Below are 18,747 nucleotides of genomic sequence, written 5' to 3' on the forward strand. Positions count from 1 at the left end.
AAGGAGACGTCTTTCTCTTAATTTGGTTGGAAAATGGTTCTGGAAACGGATTTATCAGTGCATGAATCTAAAGTATTATTTACATGGGAGAAGAAATATTGCAATAATAATATAGGCGCCTGTCGCACGAAATGGTGTCTAGGATATTCCCCTATAAAATTCAAAAGATGCTAATTGAAGTTATTGAGGGGCTTAGGGTTAGAAACAAGGCCGTATCAAACGAAGTGGTGTGTACTATTAAATTGTGTATATACTATTACCAAAAATTGAAGTTCACCATTGGATGTTTGAATGTAGCAGTCAAGACAAATAGCCCTCAGATCCCAAATTAGTATATCTACAGTTCGCTTTAGAATTCTAATGCGTATACACTGCAGATGTAGAAAATAACTTCACATTTCAACAGATTCTCCACTTAGGCGGACAAAAGTTGTCTCTCGTAGATCTACTTTCACATACATATATCCTTGGAGGAATGATAGGAATGGAGGAATTTGAGCTTGGGTACAACTTTTTACATGTTTTTATTACATTAGATTCTTTACTAGTTTTCTGGTTTACGAAATCATGTTCCCTCTTCATAGGTTATAGTAATAGTAACTAATCTACTCTCCACTTCACCACTGACACTCCTCGATCTAGATATTTTGTAGGTTGTGCTTGAGCCCTGAAATAATTACGAAAAAATCCTCCAACGGAAAAAATATCCAAGAGGCGTTCTTGGCTCTCTCTATCTTTTTCTCGTAAAGTGTCTAAATTATTTTAAATCTGTTAACGACGTTGACGCTTGAATTGTGATAATTAATCTACAAGGAACATATCAGAGTACTCGGCAATTTTGACTTGCCCAGAATAACCGCTCGTATTCGCTGCATTAACCTTCCACTTTTACACATAGATCCAACACTTCTTCCATACATGCATGCCGCTGGCGAAAAGGATCAGAACCCTATTTTCTGGGGTAATAGGGTGAGAGGTGAGTAATGAACAATTGTGATATCTTCCAGATTTCACAATATTTTTTTGCCAGGTATTTTTACTTCATGATGGTGCATTATAATAATTAATGTCGGATGCCCCAAGAGATGGCAATTAATGAAAACTTTATGTTTTGCAATCACGTTTATGTAACCAGAAGGGCCATCTTTTCTGGTCGATCTATAAGATGCCAGAAATGCCCGCCAGAGTGAACAACGAAACAAATTATTGCTGTTCAGCAAGAAATACTAAGTCGAAAGTAACCCACCATGGTCGAATTCTCGCTACTTATAGCAATAATACTACTTGCAAAATGGGTTACAAGTGCCACAACAGTTATAACCGTTGATACAACAGCTACAGGTACCCCGATCGAAGGTGATTTACTTGTGATGTTTGTAAGTTACAAGGTCGTAGATCCTGGGATAGTTAATCTTGATAACTTTCAGGGAGCTGGTCCTTTTATAATAGAGTCGATAAATGATCCGTTGGAATTTCAAGTTAATCAACAGTTGAATAATGGAGCGCAATTCCTTCTTGAATCCTTTAATGGCCAACCGTTTAGTGCAAATTTCGAATGCTTGTTTAACAATGACCAGAGTACAATGTACTTCGGAACAACCACAGATACAACTTTCCCCTTTATAGGTTCACAATTCAACAATTTTGAAGGTTCAATTTATTTCCGACAGCTTGAAAGAGGTTCAGGTGGTGGGATAAGTGTAACTAGTCCTTACTTCAGCAATGATTACGGAGCAGGGATCAGTATCGTCAACCAATTGTTCAATTTAAACACGGAAATTGAAGGGAATGGGTGTTTTGGTTTATTTGAGGAGTCTGCTTTTTATATTCAACTGGCTTTTCCAATAAGTTCAGAGCAAAGAATTAACTTAGCGTCATCTGAAGCAACACTAAGAGTTGGAGCTGGTCTCTATAACTCCGATAGCCCTATCTGTACGGTTACTAATTTTGGGTTGGGAAATACCATTGGATTGGATACTCCTCTCGATTGTATTCTGTATGACACAAGCACTGGAATATTACTGTTAGTCTCCTTAGGTCAAACGAATGCGTTCAGTATTGGATTTGGATATGATCCCGATGGATTTTCAATCGTATCAGACGATTCTAAAGGGCTTATCCCGGTTCAGAATAATGCAGTTGCTTATCTCGATCCTCCCCCGGTAGCAGGATCTTGTTTGAATGATTTGTGGCCCAACCCAATATCATACACCTTCACTACTGCAGTCACAGTAGATGGTCAATTGACAACAATTAGTGGTGCAGTAACCATTTCAGAAACTGAAGGAACTATGACAACGACAACATCATACTTCCATCCAACTATAACCACAATGACTGTTAATAAAAGAACCCTCACTCCCACTGAAGTTCTTACATTCTGTCCCGTAATCAGTTCAACTTCTAGCTCTGAATCATCTTCATCGGAGGTATCATCCTCGTCAGAGGTATCATCATCGTCTGAAGTATCATCCTCTTCTGAAGTATCATCCTCTTCTGAAGTATCATCCTCTTCTGAAGTATCATCTTCGTCTGAAGTATCATCTTCGTCTGAAGTATCATCTTCATCGGAGGTGTCGTCCTCATCTGAAGTATCGTCCTCGTCTGAAGTATCCTCATCATCATCAGAGGTGTCGTCCTCATCTGAAGTATCTTCTTCATCTGAAGTATCATCTTCTTCATCAACTGTTTCATCCTCTTCTCAAGTATCCACCTCGTCGGAGGTATCATCTTCGTCTGAAGTATCATCATCGTCAGAGGTATCATCATCGTCAGAGGTAACATCATCTTCATCGGAGGTGTCGTCCTCATCTGAAGTATCGTCCTCGTCCGAGGTATCGTCTTCGTCTGAAGTATCCTCATCATCATCAGAGGTGTCGTCCTCATCTGAAGTATCTTCTTCATCTGAAGTATCATCTTCTTCATCAACTGTTTCATCCTCTTCTCAAGTATCCACCTCGTCGGAGGTATCATCTTCGTCTGAAGTATCATCATCGTCAGAGGTTCCATCCTCTTCTGAAGTATCATCTTCTTCTGAAGAATCATCTTCTTCTGAAGAATCATCTTCGTCTGAAGTATCATCTTCATCGGAGGTATCATCATCGTCAGAGGTATCATCATCGTCAGAGGTAACATCATCTTCATCGGAGGTGTCGTCCTCATCTGAAGTATCGTCCTCGTCCGAGGTATCGTCTTCGTCTGAAGTATCCTCATCATCATCAGAGGTGTCGTCCTTATCTGAAGTATCATCTTCATCTGAAGTATCATCTTCTTCATCAACTGTTTCATCCTCTTCTCAAGTATCCACCTCGTCGGAGGTATCATCTTCGTCTGAAGTATCTTCTTCATCTGTGGTATCTTCTTCATCAGGGGTATCTTCTTCATCTGAAGAATCCTCATCTTCATCTGAAGTATCATCCTCATCTGAAGTTTCATCTTCATCTGTGGTATCTTCTTCATCCTCATCTGAAGTTTCATCTTCATCTGAAGTTTCATCCTCATCTGTTGAATCTTCTTCATCAACTGCTTCGTCTTCGGAGGTATCATCCTCATCTGAAGTTTCATCTTCGTCTGAAGTGTCATCTTCTTCATCAACTGCTTCATCCTCTTCTCAAGTATCATCATCTTCGTCTGAAGTATCTTCCTCGTCGGAGGTATCATCCTCATCTGAAGTATCATCATCGTCTGAAGTATCTTCTTCATCAGGGGTATCTTCTTCATCAGGGGTATCTTCTTCTTCCTCATCGGAAGTATCATCCTCATCTGAAGTATCCTCATCTTCATCTGAAGTATTCTCGTCTGAAGCTTCATCTTCAGGTGTGGTATCGTCCTCATCCGAAGTGTCGTCTTCTGTTTCGTCTTTCTCTGAAGTGTTGACTTCATCAACTGTTTCATCTACTACATTTGAAGCATCTTCCTCATCTGTGGTTTCAACTTCATCTTCGGTATCATCTTCAGCAGCGGCTTCATCTTTATCTCAGGTGTCTTCTTCTGAAAATTCTTCTTCCTCAGAAGCATCAACTTCTTCACAGGTATCTTCTTCGTCTGAAGCATTTTCTTCATCTGAATTGTCATTTTCCCTGGTGACATCTATAGCTTCCACTGAAGTCTCCTTAGGCAGCTCTGCGACGGCTTCCTCTCACTTCCTGTCATTCGGAAACTCTTCATTGATTTCCTCCTCACAGTCTCTAACACTGTCTTCATCACAACAACTAATTTCAACATCTAGTGAAATATCGGGCTCGTCAGCTAGTTTTGAAAGCTTGCTGTCTTCTTCATCTGCTTCGTCTGCTTCGTCTGCTTCGTTTGCTTCGTCTGCTTCATCTGCTTCGTCTGCTTCGTTTGCTTCGTCTGCTTCCAACGAGGAATCTGCAAGTTCTTTCTCTAGGAACACTTCGGGGCAGTCTTCTTCTTCTTCTTCTTCTTCTTCTTCTTCTTCTTCTTCTTCTTCAAACGCCTCATCATCGTCACCTTTATCAACCCTGTCGCTGGTGGTTTCAACTTCGCTGGAACTGTCCCTGGTGCAACCTGCGACCACTTTAAGTTTCCAAATTACGGCAATAGCAAATCCACCACAGAGCTTCCATGAATTCGTCAGTTTCGACGATCACAGAATCACATTTTCAGAAAATGATGCTCCATTTTTCCAATTAGTCCTTCCAGAAGGATATCTTAAAATAAATGGGTTATTTGTACACACCAATCCTGAATCTGGCTTCTTTCTCGATGAGAGTCCATATGGTGGATGGCTGGCAATTGGAGGATCCGCAGCACTTGCCAAGAGATCAGATGAGGATGAAATTCTTGAGTTAGACAATGGCCAACATGATTTCTATTTCTGTCCAAACGAACAATCTCCTATTCAATTGACCGCCATCGCACTGGATTGTGTCATTGGAGAGTTATATATCTTTAAAGAAGCAATTGTTACAGGTTCTCTTAGTCCAAGTCGCTCTGCTTCATCAGAGAACAGTGGATCTTTATCCATAACAACAGTGATTACTTCTAGTGAAGTGATAACAATAACAGAATGCCCTAGCACAGTTACTGATTGTCCTGCTGCTTCCATTAGAACAGTTACCATACCTGTTACTGTAACCACTACTTATTGTCCTGAGCTGACCTCAATTGTATCAACGATCACATCAACATATACTTCATTAGAGACTCAAATTATCACTAGTTGCCCCTCAAAGAAATGCACTCCAGGTTATCAAATTACGACTACAATCGAACATGTACTTACAACAACTTATTACCCAATTGTCAGTACATCCACAACACCACCAGTGGCCACTACTCCTGTCACCGTGGCGGAACAAACGACCAGAATAGTAGTAAATGGAGAAACTGGTAACGGTGCTGGTCTTGGGGTACCTGGTAAAACTACCACTTTTGGTAATACAGAAGGTGAAAATCTTGCAAAACCCAATACTGTTGCTGGATCGGCGGGAGAAGGTGCTGCTGTAACAACAACGAAATTGGAGACCGGCAGTTACCAAGTTGGTCTTAATACTCCAGTAACAAAATCATTAAAGGGAACAGTTGCAGCAGAGCTGTTGGCAGCAGTACCTTTGACTTCCACAGCAGGCCAGCCTGTTGTATCACCTTCAGTATCATCCATCAGCTTGCCTTCCGAAGCCGTTGCAATTAGCACTGTAGTAGGAAGCGGCACTCAAAGATCATTTAGTAACGCTGTACCTTTGCTCATTGCAGCATTGGCATTATTCCTATAGAGAGTGACACTTCAGGTTCTCTTATTTTGGTTATATATGGATTCTTTTTATTCGGTTCTTCGGTTTTCTCTTCGTGAATTCATTCATTTTCAATCTTTGGTGTATTAACAGAATAAAAAATTATTATTCAAACGATTTACAGCCCATAAATTGGTACGGAAATCCTTTAATTCGGGCATAATTTAACTTTCATTCACGATTTTTACCATATAAGCTTACTAGGTTATTTTCATCAGGTAAAATCCCAAATAAGTATGATTACTGTTTAACTCAGGCGCCTGTAGAATCCTTTCTATACTGTTAAACAGTTCACATCAAGTAAAAAACAATCTCAATGTAAATAACAAGTACATCATTTTTCAATTTTTTGTGATGAAAAAATTATTTTTGCCAATAATCAAAGATATGAGGGAAGCTTCCAATTGAAAGCGTCAAGAACACAATTTTCGCTATGTCAATATTGCATTAACATCTTCTGTCTCCTATTGTTCCGTACAAAGTTCTTGGCTTTGGTGTGAAAAAATCCCCTTAATCAAACTTCCTGACTTCCGGACCAAATATTTTCTGGGGTTCACCCTATTTATCCATTTCCGACCACTAATGAGTGGACCAAGTTTAATAATATATAAATTCCCGCGTGGCATGAAGAAATTCCGGTCAGGCATCATGCTATTAATCTATAACTGGTGCAAGCTATTAACAATATTACAATATTACAATATTACCAATACCTTACAGTATTACCAATAATTTACAATAATTAACAATATTACCATTAACTAACAATAATTAATATTACCAATAATTAATAGGAGACATAATTGGAAGTATTTTCTGGGGTTGTTTCTATCTGAACCATTTCCGGTCTTTGGTCCTTAGTTTAACTAAAAGAATATACATCACAGTCGCATTTTTTTGAATCAGCTGTTTCTTCCTTGGTTACACATGGCCCAGCAAGACTGTTGAACTGATGATAATTGTTTGATCGCTGGACATTGTGTTTCTCCCGTTGTGACAGGTTTTGGCATAGTCATATATATTTTTGCCGTAGTCATTAGCACCGACATTAATAACGTTATTTGCGGCTGGATGATTATCTATGGAGAAAGTCTACTTTTATGAGTGAACCGTCAGTTGTCATAGTTTAACTAGTGGTTTACATTGGATTTTTCACTCGCATCTCGCTATAGATCCTTAATCTCGTTTGTTAAGTCGATCGCTATAGATATCTCGTTTGTTAAGTCTATCGCAAATCCTTAATCTCGCTTGTTACATCTCTCACGTTGCTAAATAGAAAATTGCAGCTCGGGACCCTCAAAGAACTGATCTCGTCCCCCTGCCTCCCTACATAATCACTATAATCACTCTGGTGCTATGTTCATACATACCCTCAACCCAGCGTTGTTCGACATACGGCTTAAGTCACCCCACAAGAACACTATTCTTCTCCGTGGAAATGAATACGAATGTGAAAACGTTCCCTTCGAAGGCTCCGTGAAACTAAGCATTCCAGAAGACACCCACGTCCGAAGAGTCACCTTGACTCTCATCGGTGAATTCAATATCGAGTTCTTCATCCGTGGCCCTTCGGGAGCAATCATTGACCAAGTGTTCGATCGCTTATGTGTCTTGAAAGTTGAATGGAGGAACCTCCTAACAAGCCCCGAAGGTGAGATTCTCTTCGGTGGATACGGTGATAAGTTCATGCCATACTACAAAGTCAGTTCTCTCAAAAGTAAGGGAATCCCGTCACCACCACAGACTTCCGGGGACAGGCCGCCAGAGAGTTCTGGATCAGGCTTGTTCAGAGTCATTTCTCCTCGTAGAGGATCTGTTACATTTGAAGAAAACCAGCTCCCAACAAGCGGAGTGGATGGTACACCGTTTAAAGACGCTGATCCAAACACAAGTTCATTTTTGTTGCCAAAGGGAAACTATAATCTTCCATTCAAAGTCTTCTTGCCTACAAATGTTTCTGAGACAGTCGAAGGTTTGACTTGTGGAAAATTGTTATATAAGGTCAAATGTACTATTGAACGAGGAAAATTCGAAAAGGACCTCAGCATAGCGAAACATATAAGAATTATAAGAACTTTGCATCCCCAGAACTTTAACTTAACAGATGCCATAGATATTTACAATACATGGCCCGGCAAAATCGAATACAATGTGAATTTACCAAAAAAGGGGATCGCCATAGGCTCGAGAATAGCAGTCAATATGACTATGGTACCCTTAGCCAAGGGTTTGAAACTCAGAAGACTCCTAGGATCCATTATTCAACATTACCACGTTGTTTATCCGGATGGGCGATCACCTGAGTTTGAACAAGTCTTGGGTAAGTACCACATGCCTACTCCACCCCAGGAAAGTTTTGATGAAGACAAATGGGTTATAAATACTCACTACAAAGTTCCAGAGAACTTAAAATCTCTCTCACAAACATGTGACGTCAAGGATAGCATTATTCAAGTAAAACACAGATTCAGAATCTCGGTTCAGTTAACAAATAAAGAAGGACATGTGAGTGAATTGCGGGCAAACTTGCCAGTATGTGTTTATATAAGTGCCAACGTTGGGCAAGCTTTGGGAAGACATTACGAAATTGAACCAGACACAGGTTTCTTTACTCACGACGATGATACAATGGATGTTATATTCAAGAAAAAGAGGAGAGGCTCAAGGGGCCAGAGCCCAGTTATAGGAGCAGAAGATGATAGTGAAGACAGTGAAATTGAAGACAATGATTTAGATAGACTTGATGCGGCTCCTCCGCTATACCAACAACATCAGTTCGACAAGGTTTATGATTTGAACTCATTTCAATCACCTTTAGAACAATATCGCAGTCAAAGCGCGTCGGTCTCGCCTCTAAACTCCCGTTCAGGATCCTCTGAGAATCTTACAACTTATGACCACCCTATTGATGAGGTAACGCTTCCACAAAGTCTTAATTTCGCTGTCAATGGTGTTCCACTACCAAAGCAGCTTGATGTGAATTCCCTTTGTAAGGTTCCAACCTACGATGAAGCAGTTGAAAATAATGAAGACGAGCTAAATCTTGATGAGCCCGCTCCAGTTTACCCTGAGAGTATTGATGAACATTCGCCACATTCGTTGAGTGAAATCCGATCCATAGACTTTCTACATCCAGCGAGAAATTCACGTCAAGGGCTACACAAACATTTTACTACGGGGGGCATGCCAATTTCGAGGGGAGCTTTTTCAATGCCTCATTCACCGTTGTCACTTTCTAATGAAAGTGACGATCTTGACTCTATATCTGCATTGGCTCTTTCAGACACAAGCGAAAACTCGAAAACGTCCGATCCCGCTACAACAACACGACGCATACTCTTGTCCCATATCTTGGGAAGGAGAAAAAGTAGAGGTTGATCCACTATATCTCTTACACCATATAATGACTTTAGCATATTCTATCTATCTGTTTATAGACACGACTCAACTCATATACGAACTATATTATTTCTCGGCAGCTCAATCCAGTAACGGCTGCGATTTCCTGATATGGGGGTATGGGGTTTGGTTATATCGATTTCGCAATTTTTCACTTACTCCACAATTAGTGAGTTATTGAAAGTTGTACAATGCTTATCCAGTTCTTCTTCTTGGAGATATTTGTACGAGATCGGGCCCTGTTGAGAAATATCACAGAAAGGTAGCTATTTTGTCTGAAAGAAGAGTAGATAAACTATGACCAAGCACGTTGTCGCAGCATTGCAAATCGGAGCAGACCCCAAAGGAACCCAGGCTATACTTGCCAAAATCTTATCGTTCGAAGATGAATTGAAAGAAAAGAAAGTGGAATTGGTAGTTCTTCCCGAAGCAATTTTGGGTGGATACCCTAAAGGATCGACTTTTGGTACCCACTTGGGTTACAGATTGCCAGAGGGAAGACAAGAGTTTGCTGAGTATTTTAAGGGGGCAGTTGAAGTTCCAGGACCAGAAACGGACCAATTGGCTTCTCTCAGTGCCAGCGTCGGAGCTTCGATTGTTATTGGAGTTATTGAGAGGGCTGGGTCAACTTTGTATTGCACAGCTGTTTACATTGATAGGGTAAAGGGATATGTTGGAAAGCATAGAAAGGTCATGCCCACTGCTAGTGAGAGGTTGATTTGGGGACAAGGCGATGGGTCTACATTATTCACAACTGAATTTGATGGCTTAAGTAAGGTAGGTGGAGCGATTTGCTGGGAAAACTACATGCCTTTGTTGAGAGCTTCCTTTTACGCCAAGGGAATCCATATTTACACAGCTCCTACTGTGGACGATAGAGATGGTTGGACTTCTTTGATCAGAACAATCGGTAATGAAGGTAGACTCTTCGCGGTGTCTGCTGTTCAATTCTTACCCACTCCAGAGGTAGCCAACTTGAGCATGCCTGGGTGGCCCAAGGATAAGAACGCTATCAATGGTGGGTCTGTTATTGTCAATCCATACGGAGATATCATTGCAGGGCCATTAAGGGGAACAGAAGGTCTCTTGACTGCTGAAATCGATTTGGACACCATCATTGAAGCAAGATACGACTTTGATCCTGTTGGCCATTATCTGAGAGGTGATATCTTCCAGTTAACTGTTGATGAAAGAGCAAAGCCTGGCGTCACCTTCAACTAGAGAGGGATCACATCAGAACCACTCCTCTATCTCTAAAACCCCCCCTTTTCTTTAGCACCCCCCTTTTTATATTTCAAACCCCGTGAATCAAGGCGCACCCTTTTTTTTAGAGGGCGTACAAATGATGAGATAATATATACAAGTTACCGTATAGCAGGATGAGACAGGACGATACTTCAAAATATTACGAATTAACAACTTGACAACTTAACCACCTGTAAATTACTTCACATGAAAGAATTAGTTGTAAAATGAACCAAACAACCTTTTCTTCCCCTGTACAATACGACAAAGACACAATCGTCGTACGTCTAGAGAGTGAGCCATCACCGAATGCCGTATTTTGCGGCCATTGAAAATGTATTGTTTATGTGCAGTTTTAAAGTTTACCTTTTATTTAGCAACAACGCGCCGAAAACCGCTGCTGAAATCACAGTTGGTTATGGAACATGAAAGTTGCAGCATTTGTTATTTAGCATTTGTTATTTAGCATTGATATCGTTATTTCTAGGTGTAAATCGGTGAGTTTATAATAGCCATAGTGATAAAGTGATGACCAGAAACTATAAAAAGAGGTTCGTAGAGGATCCCTTTGAGTTGCACCGGACACAGTCTGAGGCAAATATCAAAAGAATGAAGAAGGAGAAGCGATTGGTTATAGCATCAGGCTCGAGCCAGACTACTCACAACGGATCCAGAAGACCTTTAGGTGACATACCAGTAAATATTAGTCGATCTCAGATAAATATTGGTGACAAAAAGCAGCCGATTGTTAACAATGTACATATGCAACGACAACTGGTGCCGACCAATCAACACGGTGCTCCTCGGCATGAATTGAAGAAGTTGTTATTGAATGTACATAGACGGAAACTTCCAATACGATTACCTGAAGCTGACATATCCATTCCTATTTCGAAGTTGAAGCCTACCTATCGGAGCCTAGATCTCTCTGTAAATGCCAGACTTGGCTTAAACAGGTACAGTCAAATCACTAATGAAATGCTCCATGTTATGAATAATATGCCTTCACGGCAGAAGTTTCATTTCTTACAACAATCACAAAGACATTTGCGGGGTTTCATAGAATGGTTTAAGAATAACAGATATGACTACATTGCTGAGTCCAAAGATATACCGGATATACTGGAGCAGTTCGGAACGCAACAGCTTATACCAGATACAAATACAATGATCCACAAGAAAGTCCAACCATCATCTCTTACCCCCTTCAAAAGTCCTAATGAGGGTATTGCTACGCAGCTCGCACATTCAAGATATGTAAAGAAGCCGAATGTCCGGCCAACGCATGTTATAGAATCCTCTAGTAGGATCGGAAAGTTTATAGATTCAGCCTTGGTGAAAGATTTGAAGACAGACGAGAAGTATGTTATCTTGCTACTAAGGACGGATTTGAGATTCAAAATAAGCAAAAATGATCGCTTGGTACTTGGACAACACCTGGTTCATTCCCATATTGTTAACGGGAAGAGCTTGCAAATTTACAGTAGATGGGAAATCATTAAAGAGAACAATTTCATATAGGAATCTTGTCACCAAGAAACACCAAATCCGGCGTCTTCAATAATATGGTACAGAGATATCATTATTACAGTTCCTATTCATAGCATACGAGTTAAAGATCAACCTCTTTCCGCTGTAATTTGTTCCTGATGTTCTACATAGTGCCTTAAAGTCTTCTTAAAACAATTAAGAAAGTAAATAACGAGATAAATAAACACCCCATTTCCTTAAGGGGTAATACATATATTAAAAAGGGGGTATATGTTTCACTTCTTTTTGCTTTTTTCGGTCACGTGATTAATAACGTGATTTTAGTCCTGCTGAAAAATCACATGTTATTTTTTGCAACAAATGCCTGCGTAGCGTAATGGTTAACGCGTTTGACTTCTAATCAAAAGATTGCGGGTTCGACTCCCGCCGTGGGTTCCATTTCTACCATGCGGTTTTAGCTCAGTTGGGAGAGCGTCAGACTGAAGAGATTCAGTCACAGTTAATCTGAAGGTCCTGTGTTCGATCCACAGAAATCGCATACTTTTTTGCACTTTCAGCCCTTGCAATGTAAGAAAGCATCTTAAATCAACCCCTGTTTGCGCTTTGAGCATATCTTATCGTATATAATGCATCTGTTTTTTTGCAGTCTTTTTGTTGCATCGTATAGCGACGACTTCCTCACCGCATACACTTTTTTTTTTCTTATACGAAGGCGCTGTCAAAAAAATACCTATGATCTCACGTTGCAGCTGTCAACATGGTAGTCGTAACAGTGCGTAATTCAAGCCTTCGTCAGCTGCAGATCACAGCAACTCGCTTAATCTGCTGGTTATCACCTGTGTTTGAGTGAAGAGCGGTTCGAGCTCAGATTCGCATGACGATAGGACTAATCTGGACCAGAGAGCGATCTCAAAGCTCAAGCGATTAATGTGATCAAATCGGTCAGCAGCCAACTGAGATCGCCTGGCACGGCAAGGTAAAATACGACGCCAGCATGACAAGAACTAGTACGATGGGTTACATCGCACTGTCTCGTGGTTATGTCTAGGCATAAAGTCGGCCCACGTACACGTTACGAAGTGGTATGCATCCATGTTCTTATCAGTCCGTCAGTCATTTGTCTTGGAACCCCTTGTCGTAGCCAGTATTGCGCTTTCTCTGGCTATCTTACTTCTCTCATCCTATCGCACTCTATCACCTGTAGCCACGGCCCAGTGACATCCTCGCCACAAGTAGGGGGAAAAATGGCTGGCTCAATGCGATTACCCAGTAACGTCACAGTGGAAAAACTAAAAACCATCACTAATCCTTATTTAGTGGTACCAGGAGCAGGCCACTGAAAAGTGAATGTTAACATGGGTCCTTTTCTCAACCAATTTGTAACGCCTAATACACTTATACACTTATAAACTAATACAATAATACACAAACAATCCTTGGAGCTTTAGGAATCACTCCAGAAATTCTCCCAAGTCATGGACCAATTGTCTCAAATATCATTTCCCTACTTCGAATCTGCCACCAGTAGCGTTTCCTTGCACAGGTTAATCTTAACAAATGAAACAGATAGCACCAGATATGTGCTCACGCTAGACGACAAGAAACATGTCACATCGGTGAACAAGATATTAACTCAGAACCAGCAAGTTGTTCCAGAACTAGTTAACTTCATTCAAAACCCCAGTATCAATGATAAAACAACGACACCTTTACTTATACGGTTCAGTCCCGAGTTCCACAAGTTGAAATTGAATGTAGTCATCACACCTACAGAGAATTTCTTGTCAAAGTCCTTGGTTATTGTAAAATCCGTCTCGGACAATGACAACATAGAAGAGTTGAAACATGTGCTTTACGAAAGCTACCATTCCGAGATAGAAATATCGAAGATAGACTATTCCAACCTACCCGTGGATCCAAGCATCCCAGAGCCACAGAGATTGATAATAAACGATGTTTTTGACAAGAAAAGAATCAACGACGACAAATTGAATGTGTCATTGTGGGAGCTCGACACTACCACCAATGAATACAGTCATTTGCTTAAGTTCAGTATTTGGGTGGACAAGTATTCGAAGCCACTACCACCAAGTCCTGTTATACACACAAAAGAGCCTCATAAACATGAAGAGAATTTAAGAGTAAAGCATTTCAAATTCATTGATTTCAAAAGAGAGTTCAATTTTAATATTGAAGACGGACCAGATTTCAGAAAGGCATTGACTAGGTACGAAAATTCGTTGCCATTGTATAGAAGGGCAGTGTCTAATCTTCTGGATGAATTGAGAGCTTTAGACTTAGCTTTGAAGAAGTTAACGTCCATTAAATTGAAACTAGTAGAGATCTTTAACAGCACCGAGTTCCAGTTCAATAGCCTTATTACACAATTCGGATTCCCTAAGGAATTCGAGAAGAGTTTGAGGTCACTTTTTGACCCGTTCGAAAAGAACTTGAGATTCTTCTTAAAGGACGTTTGTGACCAAAAATTACTACAGAAGATTGCTCTCAATTTATCGGTCAATACTTTGGCTGATGGTAGCGCGTCATCATCCAATCAATCGTCAAATCACCACAATGAATTGTTGCAGCACAGGAAACAATTCGAAAGCAATTCTAAAGAATACTATTCTTGGTTAAATAAGTACCTTTCGAACGAAAAGGACAGACCAGAGCTGAAATTGTTGGCGAAGAGAAAAAGTTTTGAGCTCTCTAAGTTCGATTATTTGAATCATTTGAATACTATTACTAATAACCAATACTCGAATCAATTGGCAGAAAGATTCTTCAAGTTTATAAACCTTCCATTCGACGAACGCAATCCAAAGTTATTGGATTATGAAAAGTTTAAGGATGTCAAGTTAAGCCAAAGCTTGATTGGTGAGAACTACCAAATTTACATCAATGTATTGCTCAGATTTAACAGTGAGAAGTATCAGTTCCGTCAAATGATAGAAGCGTGTCAGTCTAACGAGGAATTAACCAATATCATTAAATACAACAAATTGAACCATAATGCAGCGCCAAATGGCACACCTATGTCGCCTTCATCTGGTCTGGAAAGCTCTGTTACAAACAATATTGACGAATTCATAATTAATAAAGACAATCTTGACTTGGTCTTTAGCAGTTCTCAACCTTCTGGAGATGATATCGTTCCTCTCTCCCCTCCAATAAATGCCGATCAAAACTCAGAAATGGCGGGAATTTTATACACATTAGGAGGTCAGGGAAAACAAGGATGGCACAAAGAATGGGTTGTGTTGAACAATGGGCAATTGAAAGAGTATTCAGATTGGAGGAGTGGTAAGTCTCCTATTAATAAACCGATTGAGATAGTTTTATCCAGTGTCAAGCCAATAACTTATGATAAGAGGCAGAATTGCTTCGAAATCGTTACCTCACTGCGTACCAAGCATGTGTTCCAAGCCATTAATGAAGATGAAAGAAATAAATGGATTAAAGCTCTTTATAATGCGGGCCAACTCGTGAATACCTCGAGATTGGAAGGGAAGAATAACTCAACAACAATGAAAAAGGACTTGAGTAATCTCATTACCGATTTGTCTGAAAAGCCGGTTATCCCAGGCCAAAGTATGGATAGGTCAATTTCTCCAATATCAATTACTTCTTCCAAACCACTTCCTGCAGAAGAAAAAGATTACTTGAATTTAGTAAGGTCGATCCCAAATAGCAATAATCATATTTGCTTGGACTGTGGATCATTAGAATCCGTTGAATGGATCTCTATCAATTGCTTGGCATGTTTCTGTATTAAATGCGCGTCTTGCCATCGTAATATTGGATCCCATATAACCAAGATCAGGTCTTTGAAGTTAGACAAGTTTGAAAATGAGAGTGAGCAGCTCCTAAAGTATATTAATAATTGCCAAGTAAATTTGTTCTTGGAGGAAAACTTACATCCCAGAGAAAAGATCGGCCCATCAGCTACGGATGAAGCCAGGTTAGAGTTTATTCGTAAGAAATATTTGATCAAGAAGTACAAATCCATTATTCCTGATATTAATAACCAATTGATCAAGTCAATTCAACAGATAAACCTCCCAGATGTTTTGAGGAACATAATCTGTGGGGGGGATATCAATATCCGAATCCAAATTAATATTCCAAACAAGCAAGAATACCAAGTCATTTCATTATTTGAGTACTCCTTGAGGAAGTTCATTGAAATCAAAGACGACGATTTGATTCTTAGTAGTTCCAAGAAATTATTCATAATTTCAGAGTTACTAATTCTCAATGGTTGCAAGATCGACGATATTAAGGACTTGAGAAAGGATATAGGATTGACCCAGGAAGCTATCGAGTACTGGAAAATCAGAAGCTTGAAGCTCAGCGGCGGGGTGCTAATTCCATAGATAATGCTCAGATTGGAGAACTAGTGAAAATAAACTAGTTTCACACTAGTTTCACTATATGTCATCAGATTAACATAATTTCATATTATTTTCACAGCCATTCGCGACTTGTATATCTTTGGCCATACCTAATCTATAACCTATATACCATATTAAATAATACGCTTACCCAAAGATCATCACATAGTACTAAAAAGTTCGTAAAATGTCTCTACCCCCTTTTTCCTGTGGATGCGAAAAAAAATCCTTTTGTGGTTTTGGATTCTCATGGCGGCATAATTTGCAGCTACAGTGACAGAGTTTTTGTGAACCCATAGTGAATTGGCCAAAAGAGGAGATAATTAGCTGGACGGCACTTATCAAAGTGTGTGGCTACTACTAGTGTCATCCGAATAGTATCTGCCATCCGTTTGGCACCAATGGCGGAGGTTTCTCAATCTTTACCTGCCACCATTGAGAACTATGAATTGGTACAATGTATAGGCAAGGGAAATTTTGGAGATGTTTACAAGTCCATTAACCTTACAACGTCCAAAGTAGTGGCTATTAAAGTCGTTAACCTTGATGATTCAACAGATGAAGTTAAGATGTTTACCCAAGAAATCCAATTCCTTTCCCGGTTAAGAAATCGCCATATCACCAACTACTATGAAAGCTTTGTTCATGACTACAATATGTTCATCGTAATGGAATATTGTGGTGGAGGATCATGTGCCGATCTCTTAAGACATTACAAGAAGTTTCCGGAGGATCTAGTAGCATACATAATTAGGGACGTTTTGAAAGGATTGAATTACCTCCACTCAGAAAACAAGGTGCATAGGGACATCAAACTGGCTAACATCTTACTAACTGATAATGGAGAAATCAAACTTGCCGACTTTGGAGTCAGTGGAGAGATCACTATGACTAGGTTGAAGAGGAACACGTTTGTCGGCACTCCATTTTGGATGGCACCAGAAGTCATTACAAGAGGAAAGAGTAGCTCCGATGGGGGATACAATGAAAAGGCTGATATTTGGTCAGCAGGTATTACCACCATTGAATTGGTAACAGGCTCTCCTCCGTTATCGCAATACGACCCTATGAAGATAATATTCGAAATACCTAAGAAGCGTCCGCCAATTTTAGTTGGAATCAACTACAGTGATAATATCAAAGACTTTGTGAAGTACTGTTTGATTAAGGATCCAAAAGCGAGACCAAGGGCAAAAGACCTTCTTCATCATCAGTTTATCAGCAGGGTCAATCATCATGGAGATACGGTTCAGAACATGCTAATTAGACTCATATCTGATAGAAATACTGCATCAGAGATAAGAGGTAAATTTAGAAAGCCTAGACATAAGTTGATTAATACGGTAAATTTTCTGAAAAAGGGAGAAAATGAAATCAAGTGGGACTTTAATAGTGTCAGAGATGGGCCGATCGATCGAATCACCGTTGGAGCAACAAGCAAAGGTAAATCAAAGGCTAATTCTAATGTCCGCCCAAGTCCTCAATTGCCTGAGCTGTCGCCTCTAAATTCTGCTCTTTTGCCAAGTTCGCCTGAGACAGTACCTTCGCCACAAGAAAGTGCTTCTTCGAATGTTTCAAGGAAAGGTGAAGTATTGTTTTATTGCATTGAACAAGTTTATCATCGAAGTAAGACTGAATCTGCTAAGCGGACTGTGGAGACTTTGCTTTCGAGTTTGCTTGAGTTCGAAAATGAACAACCCGGCTTATGTGAGGCTATTGTAGAAGAACTCTGTCATCTTATCTAGGGTAAAATACAGTTTAGTTATCACTAATTCTAACCATGTAGCTGTGTGGCCTGATCTAATATCGAGATTATTATGAAGTCTTCGCTTCTACCTATACGCCCAGAGCTTTTCAATGGGTGCAAGCTACATACGTGTTTGCACCCATTAATGTAGTAAACAAAGAGGGAATATATGATTCAAACCTACACTAACGAACTGTGACGCACAGAATAAATCCGATAACACTCTCTACATTAGTGACTTACCATGCAACTATCAAAACCACATATTTTCTAGATTTCGTAAACTTGAATATCATTGTCGACTTGGGGCCTGATCTCAACCACACATGTTTTAGTTAAAATCCAAGTCGCGGTAGTTCGGTGTGCTTGGAAGGATCCGTGTCGAGATGAAATTGAAAAAAAGAGGGCAGTGACCGACCGATTTGTCTCGGTCTTGATCCGTAGATCTTTTTCGATACACGAATTTGTTGATGCACTATAACCAACAGCAATGATGAATTTCTCCGTACTGTGAAACCTTCTGGTTCTTGCAGCTATTTTCCGAACCGCAGTAGCTTTGTGGCAGGATCCGTTGTTACTACAGGGTCCCCCTCCTTGAACCGAGAGGAGACACCAGGATACAGGTACGTAGCGAGGGGAGGAGTCGATTGTTCTGGTAGTAAAGGAAGCCAAATTAGGCACACGCGATAGTTCATCCGACAGCGGTCGGCTTCATGAC

The 18,747-nt window shown here is 40.1% G+C and overlaps 8 protein-coding genes and 2 non-coding genes across 10 annotated transcripts; 9 read left to right on the forward strand and 1 right to left on the reverse strand. All coding sequences in view use genetic code 12, as the record gives it.

The window, feature by feature from the left end:
- Window positions 1–1,247: 1,247 nt before the first annotated feature.
- On the forward strand, window positions 1,248–2,181 carry RJT20DRAFT_5690 (Hyphally regulated cell wall protein N-terminal-domain-containing protein; the record flags this gene model as incomplete). The annotated part of the gene is made up of 2 exons (XM_064920737.1): window positions 1,248–2,138; window positions 2,167–2,181. 2 exons carry the CDS (start codon window positions 1,248–1,250, stop codon window positions 2,179–2,181), a joined length of 906 nt encoding a protein of 301 aa, XP_064774380.1.
- Window positions 2,182–2,239: 58 nt separating this feature from the next.
- On the reverse strand, window positions 2,240–4,586 carry RJT20DRAFT_5691 (uncharacterized protein; the record flags this gene model as incomplete). Its single annotated transcript, XM_064920738.1, is given in 8 exon segments — window positions 2,240–2,695; window positions 2,714–2,938; window positions 2,957–3,289; window positions 3,308–3,604; window positions 3,806–3,975; window positions 4,030–4,135; window positions 4,193–4,517; window positions 4,576–4,586. 8 exon segments carry the CDS (start codon window positions 4,584–4,586, stop codon window positions 2,240–2,242), a joined length of 1,923 nt encoding a protein of 640 aa, XP_064774381.1.
- Window positions 4,587–4,629: 43 nt separating this feature from the next.
- Window positions 4,630–5,735, forward strand: RJT20DRAFT_5692 (uncharacterized protein; the record flags this gene model as incomplete). Its single annotated transcript, XM_064920739.1, has 2 exons — window positions 4,630–4,652; window positions 4,733–5,735. 2 exons carry the CDS (start codon window positions 4,630–4,632, stop codon window positions 5,733–5,735), a joined length of 1,026 nt encoding a protein of 341 aa, XP_064774382.1.
- Window positions 5,736–6,646: 911 nt separating this feature from the next.
- RJT20DRAFT_150430 (uncharacterized protein) lies at window positions 6,647–9,131 on the forward strand (the record flags this gene model as incomplete). The annotated part of the gene is made up of 2 exons (XM_064919024.1): window positions 6,647–8,826; window positions 8,890–9,131. Exons 1-2 carry the CDS (start codon window positions 7,110–7,112, stop codon window positions 9,129–9,131), a joined length of 1,959 nt encoding a protein of 652 aa, XP_064774383.1. The 5' UTR covers window positions 6,647–7,109.
- Window positions 9,132–9,290: 159 nt separating this feature from the next.
- RJT20DRAFT_43480 (carbon-nitrogen hydrolase family protein) lies at window positions 9,291–10,465 on the forward strand. Its single transcript, XM_064920138.1, has one exon. It carries the CDS (start codon window positions 9,450–9,452, stop codon window positions 10,371–10,373), a length of 924 nt encoding a protein of 307 aa, XP_064774384.1. The 5' UTR covers window positions 9,291–9,449; the 3' UTR covers window positions 10,374–10,465.
- A 362-nt stretch (window positions 10,466–10,827) lies between these two features.
- Window positions 10,828–12,122, forward strand: RJT20DRAFT_43602 (uncharacterized protein). The gene has a single exon (XM_064920142.1). The coding sequence runs from the start codon at window positions 10,926–10,928 to the stop codon at window positions 11,916–11,918; it is 993 nt and encodes a 330-aa protein (XP_064774385.1). The 5' UTR covers window positions 10,828–10,925; the 3' UTR covers window positions 11,919–12,122.
- A 128-nt stretch (window positions 12,123–12,250) lies between these two features.
- On the forward strand, window positions 12,251–12,323 carry RJT20DRAFT_t75. The gene has a single exon. It is a non-coding gene; the product is annotated as a tRNA-Arg (tRNA).
- Window positions 12,324–12,336: 13 nt separating this feature from the next.
- Window positions 12,337–12,426, forward strand: RJT20DRAFT_t76. The gene has a single exon. It is a non-coding gene; the product is annotated as a tRNA-Phe (tRNA).
- Window positions 12,427–13,363: 937 nt separating this feature from the next.
- AGE1 (Age1p) lies at window positions 13,364–16,264 on the forward strand (the record flags this gene model as incomplete). Its single annotated transcript, XM_064921582.1, has 1 exon — window positions 13,364–16,264. One exon carries the CDS (start codon window positions 13,364–13,366, stop codon window positions 16,262–16,264), a length of 2,901 nt encoding a protein of 966 aa, XP_064774386.1.
- Window positions 16,265–16,442: 178 nt separating this feature from the next.
- RJT20DRAFT_128160 (putative serine/threonine protein kinase) lies at window positions 16,443–18,064 on the forward strand. Its single transcript, XM_064917203.1, has one exon. The coding sequence runs from the start codon at window positions 16,684–16,686 to the stop codon at window positions 18,025–18,027; it is 1,344 nt and encodes a 447-aa protein (XP_064774387.1). The 5' UTR covers window positions 16,443–16,683; the 3' UTR covers window positions 18,028–18,064.
- Window positions 18,065–18,747: the final 683 nt, after the last annotated feature.

Source organism: Scheffersomyces xylosifermentans (assembly GCF_036884685.1).
Source record: "Scheffersomyces xylosifermentans strain CBS 12540 chromosome Unknown RJT20scaffold_4, whole genome shotgun sequence".
Lineage (NCBI taxonomy): Eukaryota > Fungi > Ascomycota > Pichiomycetes > Serinales > Debaryomycetaceae > Scheffersomyces > Scheffersomyces xylosifermentans.